This window comes from Haliotis rufescens, unplaced genomic scaffold, assembly GCF_023055435.1.
Source record: "Haliotis rufescens isolate VD_foot unplaced genomic scaffold, xgHalRufe1.0.p SCAF_19, whole genome shotgun sequence".
Lineage (NCBI taxonomy): Eukaryota > Metazoa > Mollusca > Gastropoda > Lepetellida > Haliotidae > Haliotis > Haliotis rufescens.
The window spans coordinates 4,700,550-4,720,155 of record NW_025963879.1 but is presented as its reverse complement, the minus strand read 5'-3'; the positions used below and the strand labels follow the sequence as shown (position 1 = coordinate 4,720,155).

Here is a 19,606-nt window from a genome sequence, read left to right as displayed (position 1 = left end):
TTTGCGTTACATTGTTTGTCTCCTTTCGAGACAGTCATTATTTATGTTTAAATACCTTTAGCCTTTTGGCGTTATCTAGAGTTTCACGTTTGTATTTTTTATACACTTTAAACCTCGTAAATCTTGGCTGATTAAAAACTTTGATTTTATCATCATTTTATCATCATGTAGAAGTCTACTTCAACTACCATTTCAAGTTTTGTGTAACTCATGCTTGCACAGTCACTATTTGGCGTGGCCAAAAAATATTCTTAAGATCCTCATCCATGTTGTTTGGACTACGCCAGATATGCACTCCAAATTTTAAATATTATTTTTGATCACCTTGCTCTTCGTCAAGTTTCTCAATTAATAGAGAGGACACCCACAAATGTATTTGTACAGCAGTCCTGTCATGTTGCCAGGAAGATGTTGGAATTGCAGGATGTTTCCAGCCACCCTTCCCTGGGGATCACCACTCATCCTTCATCAGCGGGTGGAGCATTATCTATGGTTTTCGTGACTGCCGACATTCATTTGCCTCTGAGACTATGGCAATGGACTCTATTGTGAGTATTGCACCTGTCTCTAATTTTCATGTGTCCATGGCCTTCACGATGACGGTCCTAGCGACGCTGGCACAGACGTCTTACGGCACGTCTACCGGGATGGCACCAGCGCATGCCTTGATCCTGTTGACACCTACGGGCGTCTCATCACAAGGACTTGTGCCGAGCGCAGCGTCTACTACGCCCTCTCAGGCACATCGACTATGACTACATCTTCAGTGCTTCCAGGCACGTCTGCAATGTTTTCGATGCTGGATCAGCTTGATGCTGTACCGCCTGTCTACCCTGTCTACCCTGTTGCACATCTCAGCCTTCGTCGCTTTACGTAGATACATCACAGATAGACACGGCGCTTGCACCTGTGTTCTATCCCAAGCGCTTGTGCTTATGTCAACGCCTGCCACACACCAGATGCCAGCGACTCTATCTAAGCGACTCAGGCTGTGCTGGGTTTTTTAAAGCAAAGAATCAGCTACCTGGATAACCCAACTGTTCCTTGACCATCCCACCAATCTTTACGATTGTGGGGGTCGAAGATGAGGATAAACTCCTCTTATGCCCTGTATGCGCACTACAAGCCGCTCCAAGACTAGAGGTGGCATGAGGTAACGCTGGTTCATCCCCGTATCTCAGACATCCATGTTCAAAGTCCGACTCAACACCATATCACCACGGTTTATATGCAGTCATCCTGCAGTCATTCCGCAGGCATACGAAATTGCTAACATTGATTCTCAGATAGCGAATATTCCACATTAGATCAGAGAGGTCGCCTCAACCAAGGCTCTACACAGCAACTGTTTTATCAGAGTAATCATGGAAGGATGTTTTTAGAGGTCAGACGTTGTCTTTGCTAGCCATTATCTAAGAGATGTGGCACTTGCAGATGTTAAAGGTGTATGTATCTTTGGCCCTCTGGCAGAAGCCCAGCAGCCTAGCAACCCCCAACGCAATAATGAACTCCTCCGGTCCAGTCTTACCAGACACACGTTGTGTTTTGACACGCCCGTTAGGGGGATTATCAGGCTCTTAGCCTTGGTTCAGTAACTCAGTTTTTAGAGTTTAGCTTACGCTATTTTCTTCTTACTGTGTGATTACCTGGACTTATACTCATTTCTCTCTGAGGGATAAGGTTGAACAAGTATAACCCGCTTGGCACTTGTTACGCCTTACGGTTCCCTTGACACGCGTGTCGTTTAAAGGGTTTATATGTATTGAGGTCCCGTCTCGAGCAGTGTTTATTTGACACGCCCGTTAGGGGGATTTTCAATTTTTTTTAGCTGGGTAACACAGTTTGTTAAGACTTTAGCTTACCCTAATTTCTTTTTTACTGTTTGATTACCTGGACTTAACTTCATTTCTCGTTTCGCTCTGATTGAACGAGTATAACCGTTCGGAGCTTGATACGCCATATGGTTCCCTTGACACACAAATAATAAACTCTTCCTACACAGAGCCAGTCTTACCCACCTCGTGCAGTGTTTATTTGACACGCCCGTTAGGGGGATTTTCAAGCTTTTCAGCTTTGGCTTGGTAACACAGTTTGTAAAGACTTTAGCTTACACTAATATTCTTTTTTACTGTTTGTTTACATGAACCTATCCTCAATTCTCATTTACTTTCTGTAAATAAGATTGAACTGGCCCAACCATCTAGCTCTTCGTTTTTGAAATACTGTTTCCTTGACAACATATCGTTTGAAGGGATTTAATATATTGAGGTTTAACATCAAAAGGTAAACCCACAGCCATACCGTCTGATACAGAAGCATTCAGGAGTAATGCAGGATAAGTAAAACATTTTGTAAAATCTAAATATTTTTGACATTTGTATACTATATCCTGCATTACCATGTCTAAGGGCCCATCCGTCTTAAACTTGCCTCCCCACTATAGCTTCAGAAAATTTTGATAACTCGGGTGACGAGCAGGAATGTCGTTTGATGTGACGCTGCAAAAAGTAGACTGAAGATGGAAACAACCTTTTTCTTCACCCAGGACCATCGCGAAGCACTGGCTTTCATTGTCGGAAGGTAAGCAGTAGGTGTATTAAGGAGTAATTCTGGATAAGTATACAAACAATAAGTATATATTTTTTTCAGATTTTACTAACTTCTTACAGTTACATGGTTATGAAACTACTGTATATATTATTTTTATTGTTGTTTAATTTTTTCACAGTTCAGTTGTTGATTCACAATCTTTCCAAATAGTTTTGCCTATAAATACAATAAAGAAATTCACTGCTGAATGTTGAAAAATGTCTTTTTTCAGAGATGGGAGTGATGCCGGAAATCGGCAAGGCTGTTGAAGAGATGGATTGGAGGTGATCTTTACATTGTTATAACAGTGAAATGCCAATCTCATAAAATCAGATCTTAGTTCTCACGACAGCTAAACACCCCATTACAGGTCACGTCAGACCACCCTTGCGCGAACTTTGACCGACCAATGGAATGACTGACAAGAAGTCAACATTAGCCAATCAGAAGGCAGCTTTCTCGTGCTTTACCTCACTCATTTTAAATTGGTGACTACACTTTGAAACATATTTTGACGAATATTGATTAAAAATTTGAAATGGCTAATAGATGGTCTAGATTGTATAGATTCAGTCGTTTAGCCCGTAACTATCTTTCGGAATACCACGAGTTAAAGTTTTCGAGGTTGCATCATCAGAAATCATATTCCGACTGTCACTTTCATGATCTTGTAAATGACGCTGTGATTGGTCAGATGAAAGGTCGTTCTGACGTTCTGATGTCCCTAATGGGATGTCCTCAGATCTTTGTTTAACGGTAGTGAGAACTAATGCTGACAAAGTATGATTCCCAGTGATATCGTTTGGACAAATATTTATGTCCCTTTGACAGTTTACTGATGGAACACCAAAATCATTAAATATTTCTTGTTGAAACTTGCTTCATATAGATCAATCTATTGGGGACCAGGTGCTTTTTGATGATTTGGGATTTATATTTTTTATTTTTTTATTTGTTTTCATGACGACAAGTTGGACTTGTACTGAACATGAGGGTGATGCTCATTTCCGGAGCAGAACTCCAAAACTGTAGAATATTTCTGGATGAAAGTTACTGTACAGATCAGTCTGGTGGTGAGCTGGTGCCTTTTGATGATTTGGGATTTTGAAAAATAATTTTTGTCTTCACTGAACTGAAGGTATCCAATGGCAATGGACCACAAGTGGGGTATAAGTAGCCAAACTCCATTTCCGAATTGCACCAGACTGGGGGGATATGTCATCTCCCGATGGCTCTTGTTTACATGGTTTTAGAGATCAATGGAAATGTTTTCTATGATTCTTTGTACAGCCTTCCAACAGATGTTCAGTCAGAAGCTATTCCCATGATCTTGGGAGGAGGAGATGTGTTGATGGTATGTACACCCATTCTACAAATTTAGATGTATTCAACTTGGGTTGTTTATATAACCTCTGTGTTTGACTTTTGTACTCCGTATTCATCATCAGTATGATCACACCACTTGAAATTTATGAAACTGATTACCAACGTTCTCATATTTTCTGTGGATGTTTTACAAACGTTAATTTTGTCTCATTACAGATTAAGATGTGTTCAACTTGGGTTACTTTATATAAGCTCTTTTCTGCAACTGAATGGTGACATGTATGCACTTGGTTTAATGCAGTCTTGTTGACTGGTTGAATTTGCTTACCAGTCTTATCATGCTTATGTCAAACATTTATTAGTGTTTCACTAAGCAGGTTGAATCAAACAATAAAGTTTAGTGAAGTTAGGTTTAATGTCACATTCAAGATTATTGCACTTATATAGCAAGGTGCATGCATGTGTGTGTGGCTGCTTGTACTTGTCCGAATGGTTTTATAGTTCTTCCCCACTGAGATACCATTCCACCAAACTACCACACTCTGATCAGATGCTCTGTACACAAGATCACGATGGAATGATTGGAATTGTATACAGTTTCCAGACAAGTATGTTATGATCTGACATTTTGACATCAGTTGCTAAATGTCCTGTGCTTCTCTCTTTTTGCTGGGATTTGTAGGCTGCAGAGACTGGCAGTGGTAAAACTGGGGTAAGTGTATCACAACATGCAGCACTTGGCATATAGATACTGGTGTCCTCCTTATCTTGAACATGTTGAATCTTCTAGTAATTTTAATATTAAGAATATAATGCTAGACAACACAAGGGATTCTGACTGGTTCCCTGTCAGTATTTAAACTACCGGAGTATGCTATAGGAAGACTTCAGAAAGGAAATGTGTTTGACTTTTGTACTCCGTATTCATCATCAGTATGATAACACCACTTGAAATTTATGAAACTGATTACCAACGTTCTCATTGTTTCTGTGGATGTTTTACAAACATTAATTTTGTCTCATTAAATCAACTGTAAAGAGATTAGCCTTGGTACTTCATTACTACTTGTTACTGATAATAGTATTATCCCACTGAAGTGGTAGGGGTGGGGTTAGTCAGCTTGTTACACATACCAGTATCTCTTCCACTGCATGGCAGTCACCGGGTTGCCTCGTGGCCGTTGTGCTGGTAGTTCATGACAATGTTATTACCCCCTGTTCCCATCTGTGTCCAGGCGTTCTGCATCCCCATCCTACAGATTGTGCATGAGACACTGGTCACCCAGAGGGAGGGCAAGGCGACCAAGGCCCCCAAGGGCAAGTCAGGTACACAGTTGTGGTATAAGTTATAGTGTTTACTCTATCCTCATATACAGGACTCGGACCTGTAAACTATCCAGGGGCTTCTAGTCCTTGTAAGCATGCTGTGACTTTCTTCAGTATACATTCTTTCTTTTAGCCTTTGCGTCACTTACATTGAAGAAATGACACAGGGATTTCCATTCTAACTATATACATTAGTCAGAATATTTGCTGAGTGTGTTTCCATATTGTTATAGCCAGAAATATGTGCATATGTAGCCGAACAATGACATAGGCTAGGGTGTGAGTTCTGTTTATTTATGTTCCTGTTGATGATAAACTGACACCCTGGAACAGTGAATACAATAATAAACAAACAATTATCCAGAACATTTAGGAGAACTATGACGTCACAATACCAGGTTTCTAAGTGCGGTGACAAGCGTTGCCTTACTTGCAGCAATATAATTGAAGGCTGTTCAGTCCAAATTACAAAGGACACTAAATTTACTGTAAAACAAAATATGTCTTGTGATACTAGAAATGTTATGTACTTGATTGTTTGCAGTGGATGCAATGAAAAGTATATCGGAAAGACAGAACTGAAATTAAATAGAAGAATGAATCTTCACCGTTCACAAATAAAGCAGCCACACAAACGAACTATTCCACTCAGTGAACATTTAGATACATGTGGAAGCGGCAACGTTTTAGTTTTCCTGCTATACAAGCTAAATTTTGATCATGAACCTACATTGTTTCCAAAAGAGCAATATTTCATCATAAATATGCGCCTAAGTTAAATATTAAGGCGTAAGTTATTTGTCCATTGTCACCTTGGTATTGTGGCGTCATAGTTCTCCTAAATGTTATGACGTCACGTAACTATATGTTAGTACTTCATGTCCGTTATTCACTTACGGCCTGATGAGACTCGTACGTGGTACGAGTTGAAAGTGCTAGCCAATTAAAACTGTGTTCAATCTTACTCCACTTATTTAATTATAACTATATTGTGCCTGAGAGTTAGAACTTTACCGTACATGTATATATACCCGGTGAATCCCACTGGGGTGTATTTGGATGGTCACAATGAGTAATTCCCTCATGATAACCTGTTCATGATATAAAATACATCATGAAGACATGTTTATTTACACATATAAACATTATATCTAAACTATTATCAATTTATTAATACACAATACAAGTTACTGAATATACAAATGTCCTAGATTAACAGACACACATATAGTGAAATGAAATATATCTAGTATATATACACTCACCATGCACACACTAATACTAGTAAATGTGACATGTTTAAAAATAATTAAAGAAATATATAGACATTTATTAAACTAAAGTGGTTTGCATAATTATACTGGCATAAAATACAATTATAAGTATAACTTCTTACCTTTATATAAGTATATCCTCCCTCTCTCTTAGTCCAGTGCACAGTGAAGTGTAAATGCAAAGTGCAGGGTGAAATCAAAGGGTTTTAAAAGTGGAACACAGAGATTTGAACGAGAAGACAATCAAGAGGATGCCTGGGCTTACACTCTGATTGACCACCAAGAAGTTGACTGACCCACGAAGTAAAACATGACAAAAGAGTAGGGCTTTAATGCTGATTCTTGACTTACAACTACCTATATGTGCATCCTGAAATTAGAAATACAATAAATAATTGTTAATTACTGCAATATCAAAATACATGTATACAAAATAACATTATTGACAACATACTAAAGTAAATTAAAAGCTTAATATAAAACATGATCAATGTATACAGAACTACTGTCTACTTCAATATCATAATGTAACCCGGTTACGGGGTGAGAATGTGTATTATGTCACAGTGGTTTAAACAACCTGCAACATGCATCTCAACATATTCGGAACATTAGTCAATAGTTTATTGACCAGGCCAGTTGGTTTATCGCATCGATAACCAAAACCTTATGGTAGAGATGAAGTATTGTCATCGATCGCTGTACTTTCATTGGTGTAGTTGTACCTTGGCACTTGTACTTGGCTTGACACCATGTGAACGTACTATGCATACATTGTCGGACTTCAGGGTGTCCCACTTTGGGATGTTTCAAGAGTATGATGACTGTCAAAAAGCAGACAAGGCTGTACAATTATTTTTAGGACAAAGAGTACTCTGTTTGATAAGGAAGCCAAATGTTTGAACAGAGCTGACTGGCTGGGTATTTCCTTTGTCTGCTGCAGAGCTCCAGATAAGCTGCGCATCTGCGTAAAATACGCATCAGAAATGCAGAAATACGCAGTAAAATAAAAACCAAGCATATCAAATACGCAACGAACATTACAGATACGCTACAAAAATAAAACTTGTGAGTATCATCAAAAGATTGTGAAGTAACCCTGCGTATTCGATTAGCAAATCAGCAACTTATTTTGAAATTATAAACGGGCATTCCGTCAACCTTGCCAAATTCCACGATGACAGTTACATCATGATCATTTGCCATCACACTTTCTTGTGGAAGTATCATGGTATTTTTGAGTCCTATAAAGCTCTCGAACCCACACGACACCAGTTTGCAGGGACTAGATGAATAGTGTTTTTAAATATTTAACTTAAATACCCACATGTGTAAAAACAAGTGGGTAACAGAAATTTGAATACCCAGATAGAATTACTGATACCCAATGATTTTAAAATGCATGGGTAAAATACCCACAACACCAAAAGTTTATCTGGAGCTCTGCTGCTAGAAACAGTAAGCATAGTCAGATACTGTTCAACTGTTGACTGTATTGTACCGGCACATGCTAACCGGCCCTTCTGATGTGTAGCTTGGTCTGGCAGGACATTATCGCACTGACCATGGTGGCACTCAGAAAACAGATGGTGTCTATTTTGTTGGTGGGGAGATCTAGGTGGGAACAGCACTAAAGAGTTCTAAGGCTATAACTTGTTAGAAAATTGATAGGTGACTTTTCCGTTTTCCTCTTCGGACTAAGAAATGTAAAGTGGACATGAAATATGAGGTAGTGTTGTACAGGCTGTGAAGGTGTGTCTCTCCTGCAGGTGGTGGCAGCTCGAAATGGAAGATGAACATGTTTGATCGAGGAGACGCTATGGGTAGGTCCCTGCTCATCTTGCACAACACCTATTCTGATTGTAAGCTTGTCTGCACTAACATACAAATGGAGGAAGCACTAGAGATATGGAGCTTGTTACTGTGTCTCTCTTTTGTCAACCATAGTCACTTGTTACCTTGCCTCAACAAAAGGCCACCAGTCCTTTCATTCCTACATCTCTTCTGAAACCACATCATCTATGACGGTGAAACTGTGCATGGATAATCTCAGCATGATGTCTAAGATGTTCTCAATTTTGCTAACTTTTTGTATGGGGCCTGAATATTCATTATATTTCTGTATTGTTGAATGGTGGTGTTATTCATTGTGTTAAATCTTTTCTACTGATCTACCATGTTAATTTTGTCATAAACATCAAAACAACACTGCTCTTCTGAGTATATTCTAATCTTGGTTTCATCTGCATTAATATCCATTAAATATTTTGTCTGTAATCAACTGTAGCCAGCGCCCAAACTGTAGACACAACACATCAATACCGTTTTTCTGTTTGACCAGTATCAGGTCCGTAGTATCAGATCATTTATTTTGTGTGACCTTACAATCACAATGCAGCCTATACTTCAAACTTTCTGCCCAAAATATACGATTAATTCCACTGTAAATGGATGAAGGAGTCTGATATCTCTGAGTGGCATTTAGATGTAATGTCAGTGAAAATATTACTTAGGGATTACCACTTTGTTTATTCTTGAATGCAACATTTTGGTTCAGATTCCAGTATATTTAAAGGTTCAAGTTTCAGTAATGAAATGTGGCATTCAAAGAATAAAACAAAAGTTGTTAGTCCATCCTGTCTTCACTGAGTCATCTATGTACATGAACCATGCACTGTTTGCTTCCACAGCCATTGACCCTGACGGGGTGCTGTGCCAGGCCAGAGACCCCCAGGGCTGGCATGGGACACGTTCAAACAAGTCCGTTGTGGGGCAAGGTCAGAGTATGATTTCTTTAAAATGTCTTTGAGATTACAGGGATTTATCTAAGATTCCAAACTAAGTGCCCTTGGCAGACAAATTTGGAAACATTATTTTGTTCAAAATTGGGATTTTTTGTAAAAGTTCTTATCTTTCTAAATCAGGTATTTTGACATTCAATGCAATCATGTTAAACTAAGCATGAAAGCCTCTTTTTCTATATTGGTCATGTTATCAGTGTAATATAAGTCGCTTTAAAGAGCCATATCATTAGTTATAACTTTAACAGCATGAATTGGGAAATGCGGGAATTTTTACTGAGATTTGCTGCAGATTTGGGGCCGAATATCGGCGTCCAAGCAGGTGTAGATAAATCCCTGGATTACAATGATAAGAATGTATAAACATTTCTTATGTTTATGTGCAAAAGAGAGTATATATTATTATTAGATCTGTTTTATTTCTGGCAAAAATAGCTCTTGATATAGGGAAAGTGTGTTCTTGGAAGTTGTTTTAATCAACATCATCAGGAAAGACTTGGAAGGGAGAATCAGTTGTTAATACGTGTATGTTGATGACCAGTGTCTTTCATTAGGCCATGGGCCTTGGTCACCTTCCCTCTGTGTGTGTGTTTTCAGGTCAGTACTACTACGAGGCATCTGTGACTGACGAGGGGCTGTGCAGAGTAGGCTGGGCCACAGACCGGGCAACACTCGATCTAGGAACCTGTAAATTTGGCTATGGCTTTGGAGGAACTGGAAAGAAGTCCAATGGAAGGCAGTTTGATAGTTATGGAGAGGTTTGTTAGTCTTCTATCATAACTGTAGGAAGATAACATAGATGCAAGACCTTTGAATTAATGCTCGACTGTCAGGCTGGGCCCTTTCATGTTAGGTCAAGGCATTATTCCCGGGAAATTGTTGGTTCCAGGAAGGATATCCAGTGAATAGTTTGTTCCAGGTATTAGATCCAAGGAATTGTTGGTTCCAGACATAATATCCTGGGAATTGTTGGTTCCAGACAGAATATCCTGGGAATTGTTGGTGCCAGGTATTAGATCCAGAGAATAGTTGGTTCCAGACATAATATCCAGGGAATTGTTGGTTCCTGGCACTAGAGCCAGTGACTAGTTTGTTCCAGGTATTAGATCCAGGGAATGGTTGGTTCCTGACATTATATCTAGGGAATTGTTGGTTCCTGACATTATATCCAGGGAATTGTTGGTTCCAGACATTATATCCAGGGAATTGTTGGTTCCAGACATTATATCCAGGATATTCTTGGTTCCAGATATAATGTCCAGGGAATTGTTGGTTCCTGACATTATATCTAGGGAATTGTTGGTTCAAGACATTATATCCAGGGAATTGTTGGTTCCAGACATTATATCCAGGGAATTGTTGGTTCCAGACATTATATCCAGGGAATTGTTGGTTCCAGACATAATATCCAGGGAATTGTTGGTTCCAGATATAAAATCCAGGGAATTGTTGGTTCCAGATATAATATCCAGGGAATTGTTGGTTCCAGACATAATATCTAGGGAATTGTTGGTTCCAGACATTATATCCAGGGAATTGTTGCGTCCAGACATAATATCCAGGGAATTGTTGCGTCCAGACATTATATCCAGGGAATTGTTGGTTCCAGACATTATATCTAGGGAATTGTTGGTTCCAGACATAATATCTAGGGAATTGTTGCGTCCAGACTTTATATCCAGGCAATAATTTGTTCCCGATATAAGATCAAGGGAATAGTTTGTTCCAGGTATTAGATTCAGGGAATTGTTGGTTCCGGGGATTATATCCAGGGAATTGTTGGTTCCAGGGACTAGATCCAAGGAATAGTTTCTTCAAAAGTACAAGACCCAGGGAATTGTTGGTTCCAGACATAATATCCAGGAATGTGTTGGTTCCAGACATAATATCCAGGAATGTGTTGGTTCCAGACATTATATCCAGGGAATTGTTGGTTCCAGACATTATATCCAGGGAATTGTTGGTTCCAGACATTATATCCAGGAATGTGTTGGTTCCAGACATTATATCCAGGGAATTGTTGGTTCCAGACATTATATCCAGGAATGTGTTGGTTCTAGGAATTATATCCAGGGTATTGTTGATTCAAGGTATTACATCCAGGGAATTGTTGGAGCGAGGATTATGATCAATGGTATTGGTTCCAAAGATTATATCCATTAAGTTTTTGGTTCCAGGTGTTAGATCCAGGTTGGTTCCAGGAGTTACATCCAGAGATCTGTTGGTTCCATACCTTCGATCTAGGGAATAAGTAGTTATAGGCATTACATCGACACAGTGATTCTGTGGCAGTCGTTTGGCTAAATATGTATGTGAAATTATTTTAATTAGGTTACACCTACTACTTTGTGTTTCCTGATTGGCTGATATTAGAATGAGTGTTGCTGGTGTTCATGGTTTGTGCACACTGGTTTGTATGTTAATATCTCCGTTAAGCAAAACATTCAATGCCCAGGGAGTTGTTGATTCCATGAACATGTATTATATCCACTGACTTATTAGTTGAAGACATAACATCCACAATTATTAATTCAAGGCATTATGACGAGGGAGTCATTAGTGGAAGACATAACATCCACAATTATATATTCAAGGCATTATGACGAGGGAGTCATTAGTGGAAGACATAACATCCACAATTATATATTCAAGGCATTATGACGAGGGAGTCATTAGTGGAAGACATAACATCCACAATTATATATTCAAGGCATTATGACGAGGGAGTCATTAGTGGAAGACATAACATCCACAATTATATATTCAAGGCATTATGACGAGGGAGTCATTAGTGGAACACATAACATCCACAATTATATATTCAAGGCATTATGACGAGGGAGTCATTAGTGGAAGACATAACATCCACAATTATATATTCAAGGCATTATGACGAGGGAGTCATTAGTGGAACACATAACATCCACAATTATATATTCAAGGCATTTTGACGAGGGAGTCATTAGTGGAAGACATAACATCCACAATTATATATTCAAGGCATTATGACGAGGGAGTCATTAGTTGAAGACATAACATCCACAATTATATATTCAAGGCATTATGACGAGGGAGTCATTAGTTGAAGACATAACATCCACAATTATATATTCAAGGCATTATGACGAGGGAGTCATTAGTGGAAGACATAACATCCACAATTATATATTCAAGGCATTATGACGAGGGAGTCATTAGTTGAAGACATAACATCCACAATTATATATTCAAGGCATTATGACGAGGGAGTCATTAGTGGAACACATAACATCCACAATTATATATTCAAGGCATTATGACGAGGGAGTCATTAGTGGAAGATATAACATCCACAATTATATATTCAAGGCATTATGACGAGGGAGTCATTAGTTGAAGACATAACATCCACAATTATATATTCAAGGCATTATGACGAGGGAGTCATTAGTTGAAGACATAACATCCACAATTATATATTCAAGGCATTATGACGAGGGAGTCATTAGTTGAAGACATAACATCCACAATTATATATTCAAGGCATTATGACGAGGGAGTCATTAGTTGAAGACATAACATCCACAATTATATATTCAAGGCATTATGACGAGGGAGTCATTAGTGGAAGACATAACATCCACAATTATATATTCAAGGCATTATGACGAGGGAGTCATTAGTTGAAGACATAACATCCACAATTATATATTCAAGGCATTATGACGAGGGAGTCATTAGTGGAAGACATAACATCCACAATTATATATTCAAGGCATTATGACGAGGGAGTCATTAGTGGAAGACATAACATCCACAATTATATATTCAAGGCATGATGACGAGGGAGTCATTAGTGGAAGACATAACATCCACAATTATATATTCAAGGCATTATGACGAGGGAGTCATTAGTGGAAGACATAACATCCACAATTATATATTCAAGGCATTATGACGAGGGAGTCATTAGTGGAAGACATAACATCCACAATTATATATTCAAGGCATGATGACGAGGGAGTCATTAGTGGAAGACAAAACATCCACAATTATATATTCAAGGCATTATGACGAGGGAGTCATTAGTGGAAGACATAACATCCACAATTATATATTCAAGGCATTATGACGAGGGAGTCATTAGTGGAAGACATAACATCCACAATTATATATTCAAGGCATTATGACGAGGGAGTCATTAGTGGAAGACATAACATCCACAATTATATATTCAAGGCATTATGACGAGGGAGTCATTAGTTGAAGACATAACATCCACAATTATATATTCAAGGCATTGTGACGAGGGAGTCATTAGTGGAAGACATAACATCCACAATTATATATTCAAGGCATTATGACGAGGGAGTCATTAGTGGAAGACATAACATCCACAATTATATATTCAAGGCATTATGACGAGGGAGTCATTAGTGGAAGACATAACATCCACAATTATATATTCAAGGCATTATGACGAGGGAGTCATTAGTGGAAGACATAACATCCACAATTATATATTCAAGGCATGATGACGAGGGAGTCATTAGTGGAAGACATAACATCCACAATTATATATTCAAGGCATGATGACGAGGGAGTCATTAGTGGAAGACATAACATCCACAATTATATATTCAAGGCATGATGACGAGGGAGTCATTAGTGGAAGACATAACATCCACAATTATATATTCAAGGCATTATGACGAGGGAGTCATTAGTGGAAGACATAACATCCACAATTATATATTCAAGGCATTATGACGAGGGAGTCATTAGTGGAAGACATAACATCCACAATTATATATTCAAGGCATGATGACGAGGGAGTCATTAGTGGAAGACATAACATCCACAATTATATATTCAAGGCATTATGACGAGGGAGTCATTAGTGGAAGACATAACATCCACAATTATATATTCACGGCATTATGACGAGGGAGTCATTAGTGGAAGACATAACATCCACAATTATATATTCAAGGCATGATGACGAGGGAGTCATTAGTGGAAGACAAAACATCCACAATTATATATTCAAGGCATTATGACGAGGGAGTCATTAGTGGAAGACATAACATCCACAATTATATATTCAAGGCATTATGACGAGGGAGTCATTAGTGGAAGACATAACATCCACAATTATATATTCAAGGCATTATGACGAGGGAGTCATTAGTGGAAGACATAACATCCACAATTATATATTCAAGGCATTATGACGAGGGAGTCATTAGTTGAAGACATAACATCCACAATTATATATTCAAGGCATTGTGACGAGGGAGTCATTAGTGGAAGACATAACATCCACAATTATATATTCAAGGCATTATGACGAGGGAGTCATTAGTGGAAGACATAACATCCACAATTATATATTCAAGGCATTATGACGAGGGAGTCATTAGTGGAAGACATAACATCCACAATTTTATATTCAAGGCATTATGACGAGGGAGTCATTAGTGGAAGACATAACATCCACAATTATATATTCAAGGCATGATGACGAGGGAGTCATTAGTGGAAGACATAACATCCACAATTATATATTCAAGGCATGATGACGAGGGAGTCATTAGTGGAAGACATAACATCCACAATTATATATTCAAGGCATGATGACGAGGGAGTCATTAGTGGAAGACATAACATCCACAATTATATATTCAAGGCATTATGACGAGGGAGTCATTAGTGGAACACATAACATCCACAATTATATATTCAAGGCATGATGACGAGGGAGTCATTAGTGGAAGACATAACATCCACAATGATATATTCAAGGCATGATGACGAGGGAGTCATTAGTGGAAGACATAACATCCACAATTATATATTCAAGGCATGATGACGAGGGAGTCATTAGTGGAAGACATAACATCCACAATGATATATTCAAGGCATGATGACGAGGGAGTCATTAGTGGAAGACATAACATCCACAATTATATATTCAAGGCATGATGACGAGGGAGTCATTAGTGGAAGACATAACATCCACAATTATATATTCAAGGCATGATGACGAGGGAGTCATTAGTGGAAGACATAACATCCACAATTATATATTCAAGGCATGATGACGAGGGAGTCATTAGTGGAAGACATAACATCCACAATTATATATTCAAGGCATGATGACGAGGGAGTCATTAGTGGAAGACATAACATCCACAATTATATATTCAAGGCATTATGACGAGGGAGTCATTAGTGGAACACATAACATCCACAATTATATATTCAAGGCATTATGACGAGGGAGTCATTAGTGGAAGACATAACATCCACAATTATATATTCAAGGCATGATGACGAGGGAGTCATTAGTGGAAGACATAACATCCACAATGATATATTCAAGGCATGATGACGAGGGAGTCATTAGTGGAAGACATAACATCCACAATGATATATTCACGGCATGATGACGAGGGAGTCATTAGTGGAAGGACGAGGGAGTCATTAGTGGAAGGACGAGGGAGTCATTAGTGGAAGACACTATGACCATGTAGCTGTTTGTGGAAGGCATGTCATTGTTGATTAGGAAATTATGACTTATGTGAAAAGTAACATACAGTAGTGTTTGTTATGCTTACAAATATGTTATGTATGTCAGAAATACATTCTTCTTGTAGCCCTTTGGAATGAATGACACCATCGGATGCTTTCTGGATTTGGACAGAGGCGAGATAAGGTGGTCCAAGAATGGTAGGAATTGTTACCCTGATACTCATGGCTGTTTAGCACCACAATGGTAGTCTTTCTTTCCAAAGCTTTAAGTGTTGATTTTAGCTCACCTGACTGAAAGTCATATTAACTTATATCATGGCCTGTTTGACCATCATCTTGTGCATGGTGCTTGTGCCTACCCATGGATCCTTGACTGAGTTGCACATCATAGCACCATTACATTACGATATACACCCTTAACCCATTGGCCCCCAAAACCTCATTTGGAGTCCAGTTCGAGTGACAAAACACTAATTTTTTTTCTTATCCTGCATTACTCCTTAATGCATTCACTGCTTACTTACGACAACTAGAAGGACAGCGCTGCGAAGGTCCTGGGTGAAGAAATAAAGTTGTTGTTCTCAAGTCCCAATCAGTGGCCTTCCGTAGCTGTCCTGTGACCTTGATGACACCTAAGGTCATCTTCACATCACTGCTTGTCGCAGCACAGCTAGGACGTGTCCAAGCGGAGCTCTTCTTTTGGATTAATTTTAGACCTTCAGTTTGTCTACAATCTTAAAAATTGATCTGCGATGGGTGATGTATTCTTTTCATATTACTTTCACCATGTTGTGTAGTTTTATGTGAATAATTAGGCGTGAAAAGACTCTTGTCTTTTTTCCTGCCAAAATATTGTTGTTCGCCGCCATTTTGAATTGTGTTACAATCGTTTGCCTGCCAAGGTAGTCATATTGTTTACAATTCTCAGCTACGTATGTATAACATATTCTTATGTTCTTAAATACTACTAGCTTTGGCGTAACAGTGAGTTGCATATACTCAAATTATTGTATACTTTTTCAACTCTTTAAAAATATGGTTGCCGATAGATTAATATCAAATCTACGGCTTTCTTCCAGTCCCGCTTCATCAACAATTCTTTTATTGCGTACCTATGTTTATGCGATTAAATAGTTTTTTGTTGGTCTTTTTGGTTTACATTGAGTTGCGTATATGAACTATTGTATACTCTTGCAACTCATAGTTTTGCCGATAGATTATTGTTCAATTCTATGGCATTCTTCCAGTACCGCCTCATCAACAATGGCGTAATTGTGTAACTTATGATTGAGCGTGGTACTAATTGTCGTGGGAAAAATCTTACAAAGATTATCATCCACGTTGTTTGGTCTGTACGCAGATGTGCTCCCCAAACCCTAAATGAAAATATGAATACCCTTGGTTTACATTGAGTTGCGCATACAAAAATATTGTATACCTTTGCAACTCATAATTTTGCCGATAGATTAGTGTTCAAATTCTTCGGCACTCTTCCAGTATTGTCCCATCAACAAGGGTTTAATTGCGTACCTTTGAGCATTGTACTAATTGTCGTGGAAAAAAACTTTCAAATATTATCACCCACGGTGGTTGGTTTGCGCGCAGATGTGCTCTCCAATCTCTCAATGTAAATAGCCATGGTTTACATTGAATTGCGTATATAAAAATATTGTATACCCTTGCAATTCGTATTTTTGCCGATAGATTACTGTTCAATTCTACGGCATTCTTCCAGTACCATTTCTTCAATGGTTTAATTGCGTAACTTATGTTTGCGTGGTGTACATATTGTCGTGGAATAATCGCCCAAAGCTCTTTATCCACGGTCCTAGGCATGCACGTAGATGTGCTCGCCAAAATTCAAAATGTAATTTTTGTGTAAATCTCTAATCCAACGAGTTTACTATATAAAAGCAGATTACTCACAATCATATTTTGCAGTTATTCCATCGTGAGACGAGAGGAATGTCACTATCGCAGAATAGCGAATGACATGGTTCGGTCATTACCACCAAACCGTTATTATCGGCAGGTATTATGACGCCTGTGACTGCAGAAGTACACCATCCACCGAAATCAACAATACCGGAGGATTTTGTGAGTATCGTAACTGCTCCTATTTTTTCAGCTGCCGGACACTTCCAGATACATGTATGTTAATCTGTGACGTCAGCGACAGCACCAGCGTATCAAGATGCTATGATGGGGGTAGATTAGACGCAAGCCTTGATCCAGTCAATACTTTTGAGCTTTGTGTCTGATTTATCTGCGCCGAGCGCAGCACTTGACTACAACCCAAGCACTTCTATTACGCAAGCCACACATATTTTCGTTAGTCATAACCTTCGCGTTGGGGCTCTCAAGGATGTCGAAGACGTTCGAAGTTTGGCCCTCTGGTTGTTATCCTGTAGATTGCCAACCCCTGACGCAAATAATGAACTCGCCCTATACAGAGCCAGTCAACTTCCATGTGCAGTCACTCAGTCGCCACCAGTGGAAGAATATTAGACAATCTTGTTTGTCAGCGACGGCTCTATGACGCAGTAAGTAAAGAATTAGCTGAATAGCTATTATTTTCTTTATTACTAAGCGTGTATAGGGAATTTCTCTTTAATTCCTATGTTCAATCTTTTTGATTTTTGAACAACCCTACCGTAATGGCGTTTTTGTCTGAACTTTTCCGCTTCACGGTTTATCGACCAACTGGTGTCGTATTGCAGTGTGAATTATTCAGGTTTCTGTATTCTGAAGGTTTACCCACCTCCAAACCGTCCGATACAGATGCATTAAGGAGTAATGCAGGATAAGTAAAAAATTTAGTAAAATCTAAATATTTTTTACATTTGTATACTTATCCTGCATTACTACGCTTAAGGCCCACCCGTCGTAAGACTTGCCTCCCCACTTTGGCTTCAGAAACCTCAAAAGTATGTTTTTCTAAGAGCTTGGGCGACAGGCAGTGATGTGAAGATGACCTTAGGTGTCATCAAGGTCACAGGACAGCGACGGAAGGCCACTGATTGGGACTTGAGAACAACAACTTTATTTCTTCACCCAGGACCTTCGCAGCGCTGTCCTTCTAGTTGTCGTAAGTAAGCAGTGAATGCATTAAGGAGTAATGCAAGATAAGTATACAAATGTAAAAAATATTTAGATTTTACTAAATATAGCCATCCAATCAAATTACAGAAACTCTGTTATCACATATCATCTCAAATAGAACTGGGAACACCTGGACTTCCCTTCCACAATTTTACTCTTAATATATAGAGGACTCACAGCAAAGCTACAGCAGCCATATTTAAATACCTATTTTTATTCAGAATGTAGTGACATTTAGTATATGTTTACTAAGGAGTGGGACTCCACATAGATGTCCTGATTTATTTTATCTTTTAACTTATTACTCCTTAATGCATTTACTGCTGTGTTTTGACAGAAAGACGAAGCCGTGAGAAGTCCGGCTGCAGAAGTTGTTCTAATTATTGGAGTATTTTTTCCTCTTTCAAATGAGTTGTGAGTTGTAAATTACGATTTTGTTTCATTGTTAGTTGCCTGCTTACAGATTTATGCCTTGTTGCAATAATTGTAACAGCAACAAGTCTGAGATTGATCCGCACCCTCTGTGTTTGGATTGCACGGACTCCTGCTCCGTCTCAGTGTTGCTTCAGATGTCCTCTGTGTTGTTGCGTCCAGTGTATGCAACTTCTGCTCCACAGGTTCCTCCTGCTACTAAGGGTAGCCCCTCTACTTCTCGGGCAGCACACCGCTCCTGGC

General features: G+C 38.8%; 1 protein-coding gene across 2 annotated transcripts in view; it reads left to right on the top strand.

Moving 5' to 3' along the window:
• LOC124120787 (ATP-dependent RNA helicase DDX1-like) overlaps positions 1-19,606 on the top strand; it is a 386,841-nt gene that overhangs the window by 3,583 nt on the left and 363,652 nt on the right. Inside the window, exons 1-9 of one of the 2 annotated variants that reach the window (XM_048398831.1) lie at positions 2,441-2,580; positions 2,822-2,873; positions 3,880-3,943; positions 4,598-4,627; positions 5,151-5,241; positions 8,285-8,338; positions 9,206-9,292; positions 9,914-10,074; positions 15,955-16,027. In XM_048398831.1, coding sequence (XP_048254788.1) covers positions 2,824-2,873; positions 3,880-3,943; positions 4,598-4,627; positions 5,151-5,241; positions 8,285-8,338; positions 9,206-9,292; positions 9,914-10,074; positions 15,955-16,027 — 610 coding nt within the window. In that variant the 5' untranslated portion in view covers positions 2,441-2,580; positions 2,822-2,823. Of the gene's footprint in view, positions 1-2,440; positions 2,581-2,821; positions 2,874-3,879; positions 3,944-4,597; positions 4,628-5,150; positions 5,242-8,284; positions 8,339-9,205; positions 9,293-9,913; positions 10,075-15,954; positions 16,028-19,606 lie in introns of those variants that run through there. The other variant, XM_048398830.1, reaches the window with a different exon arrangement.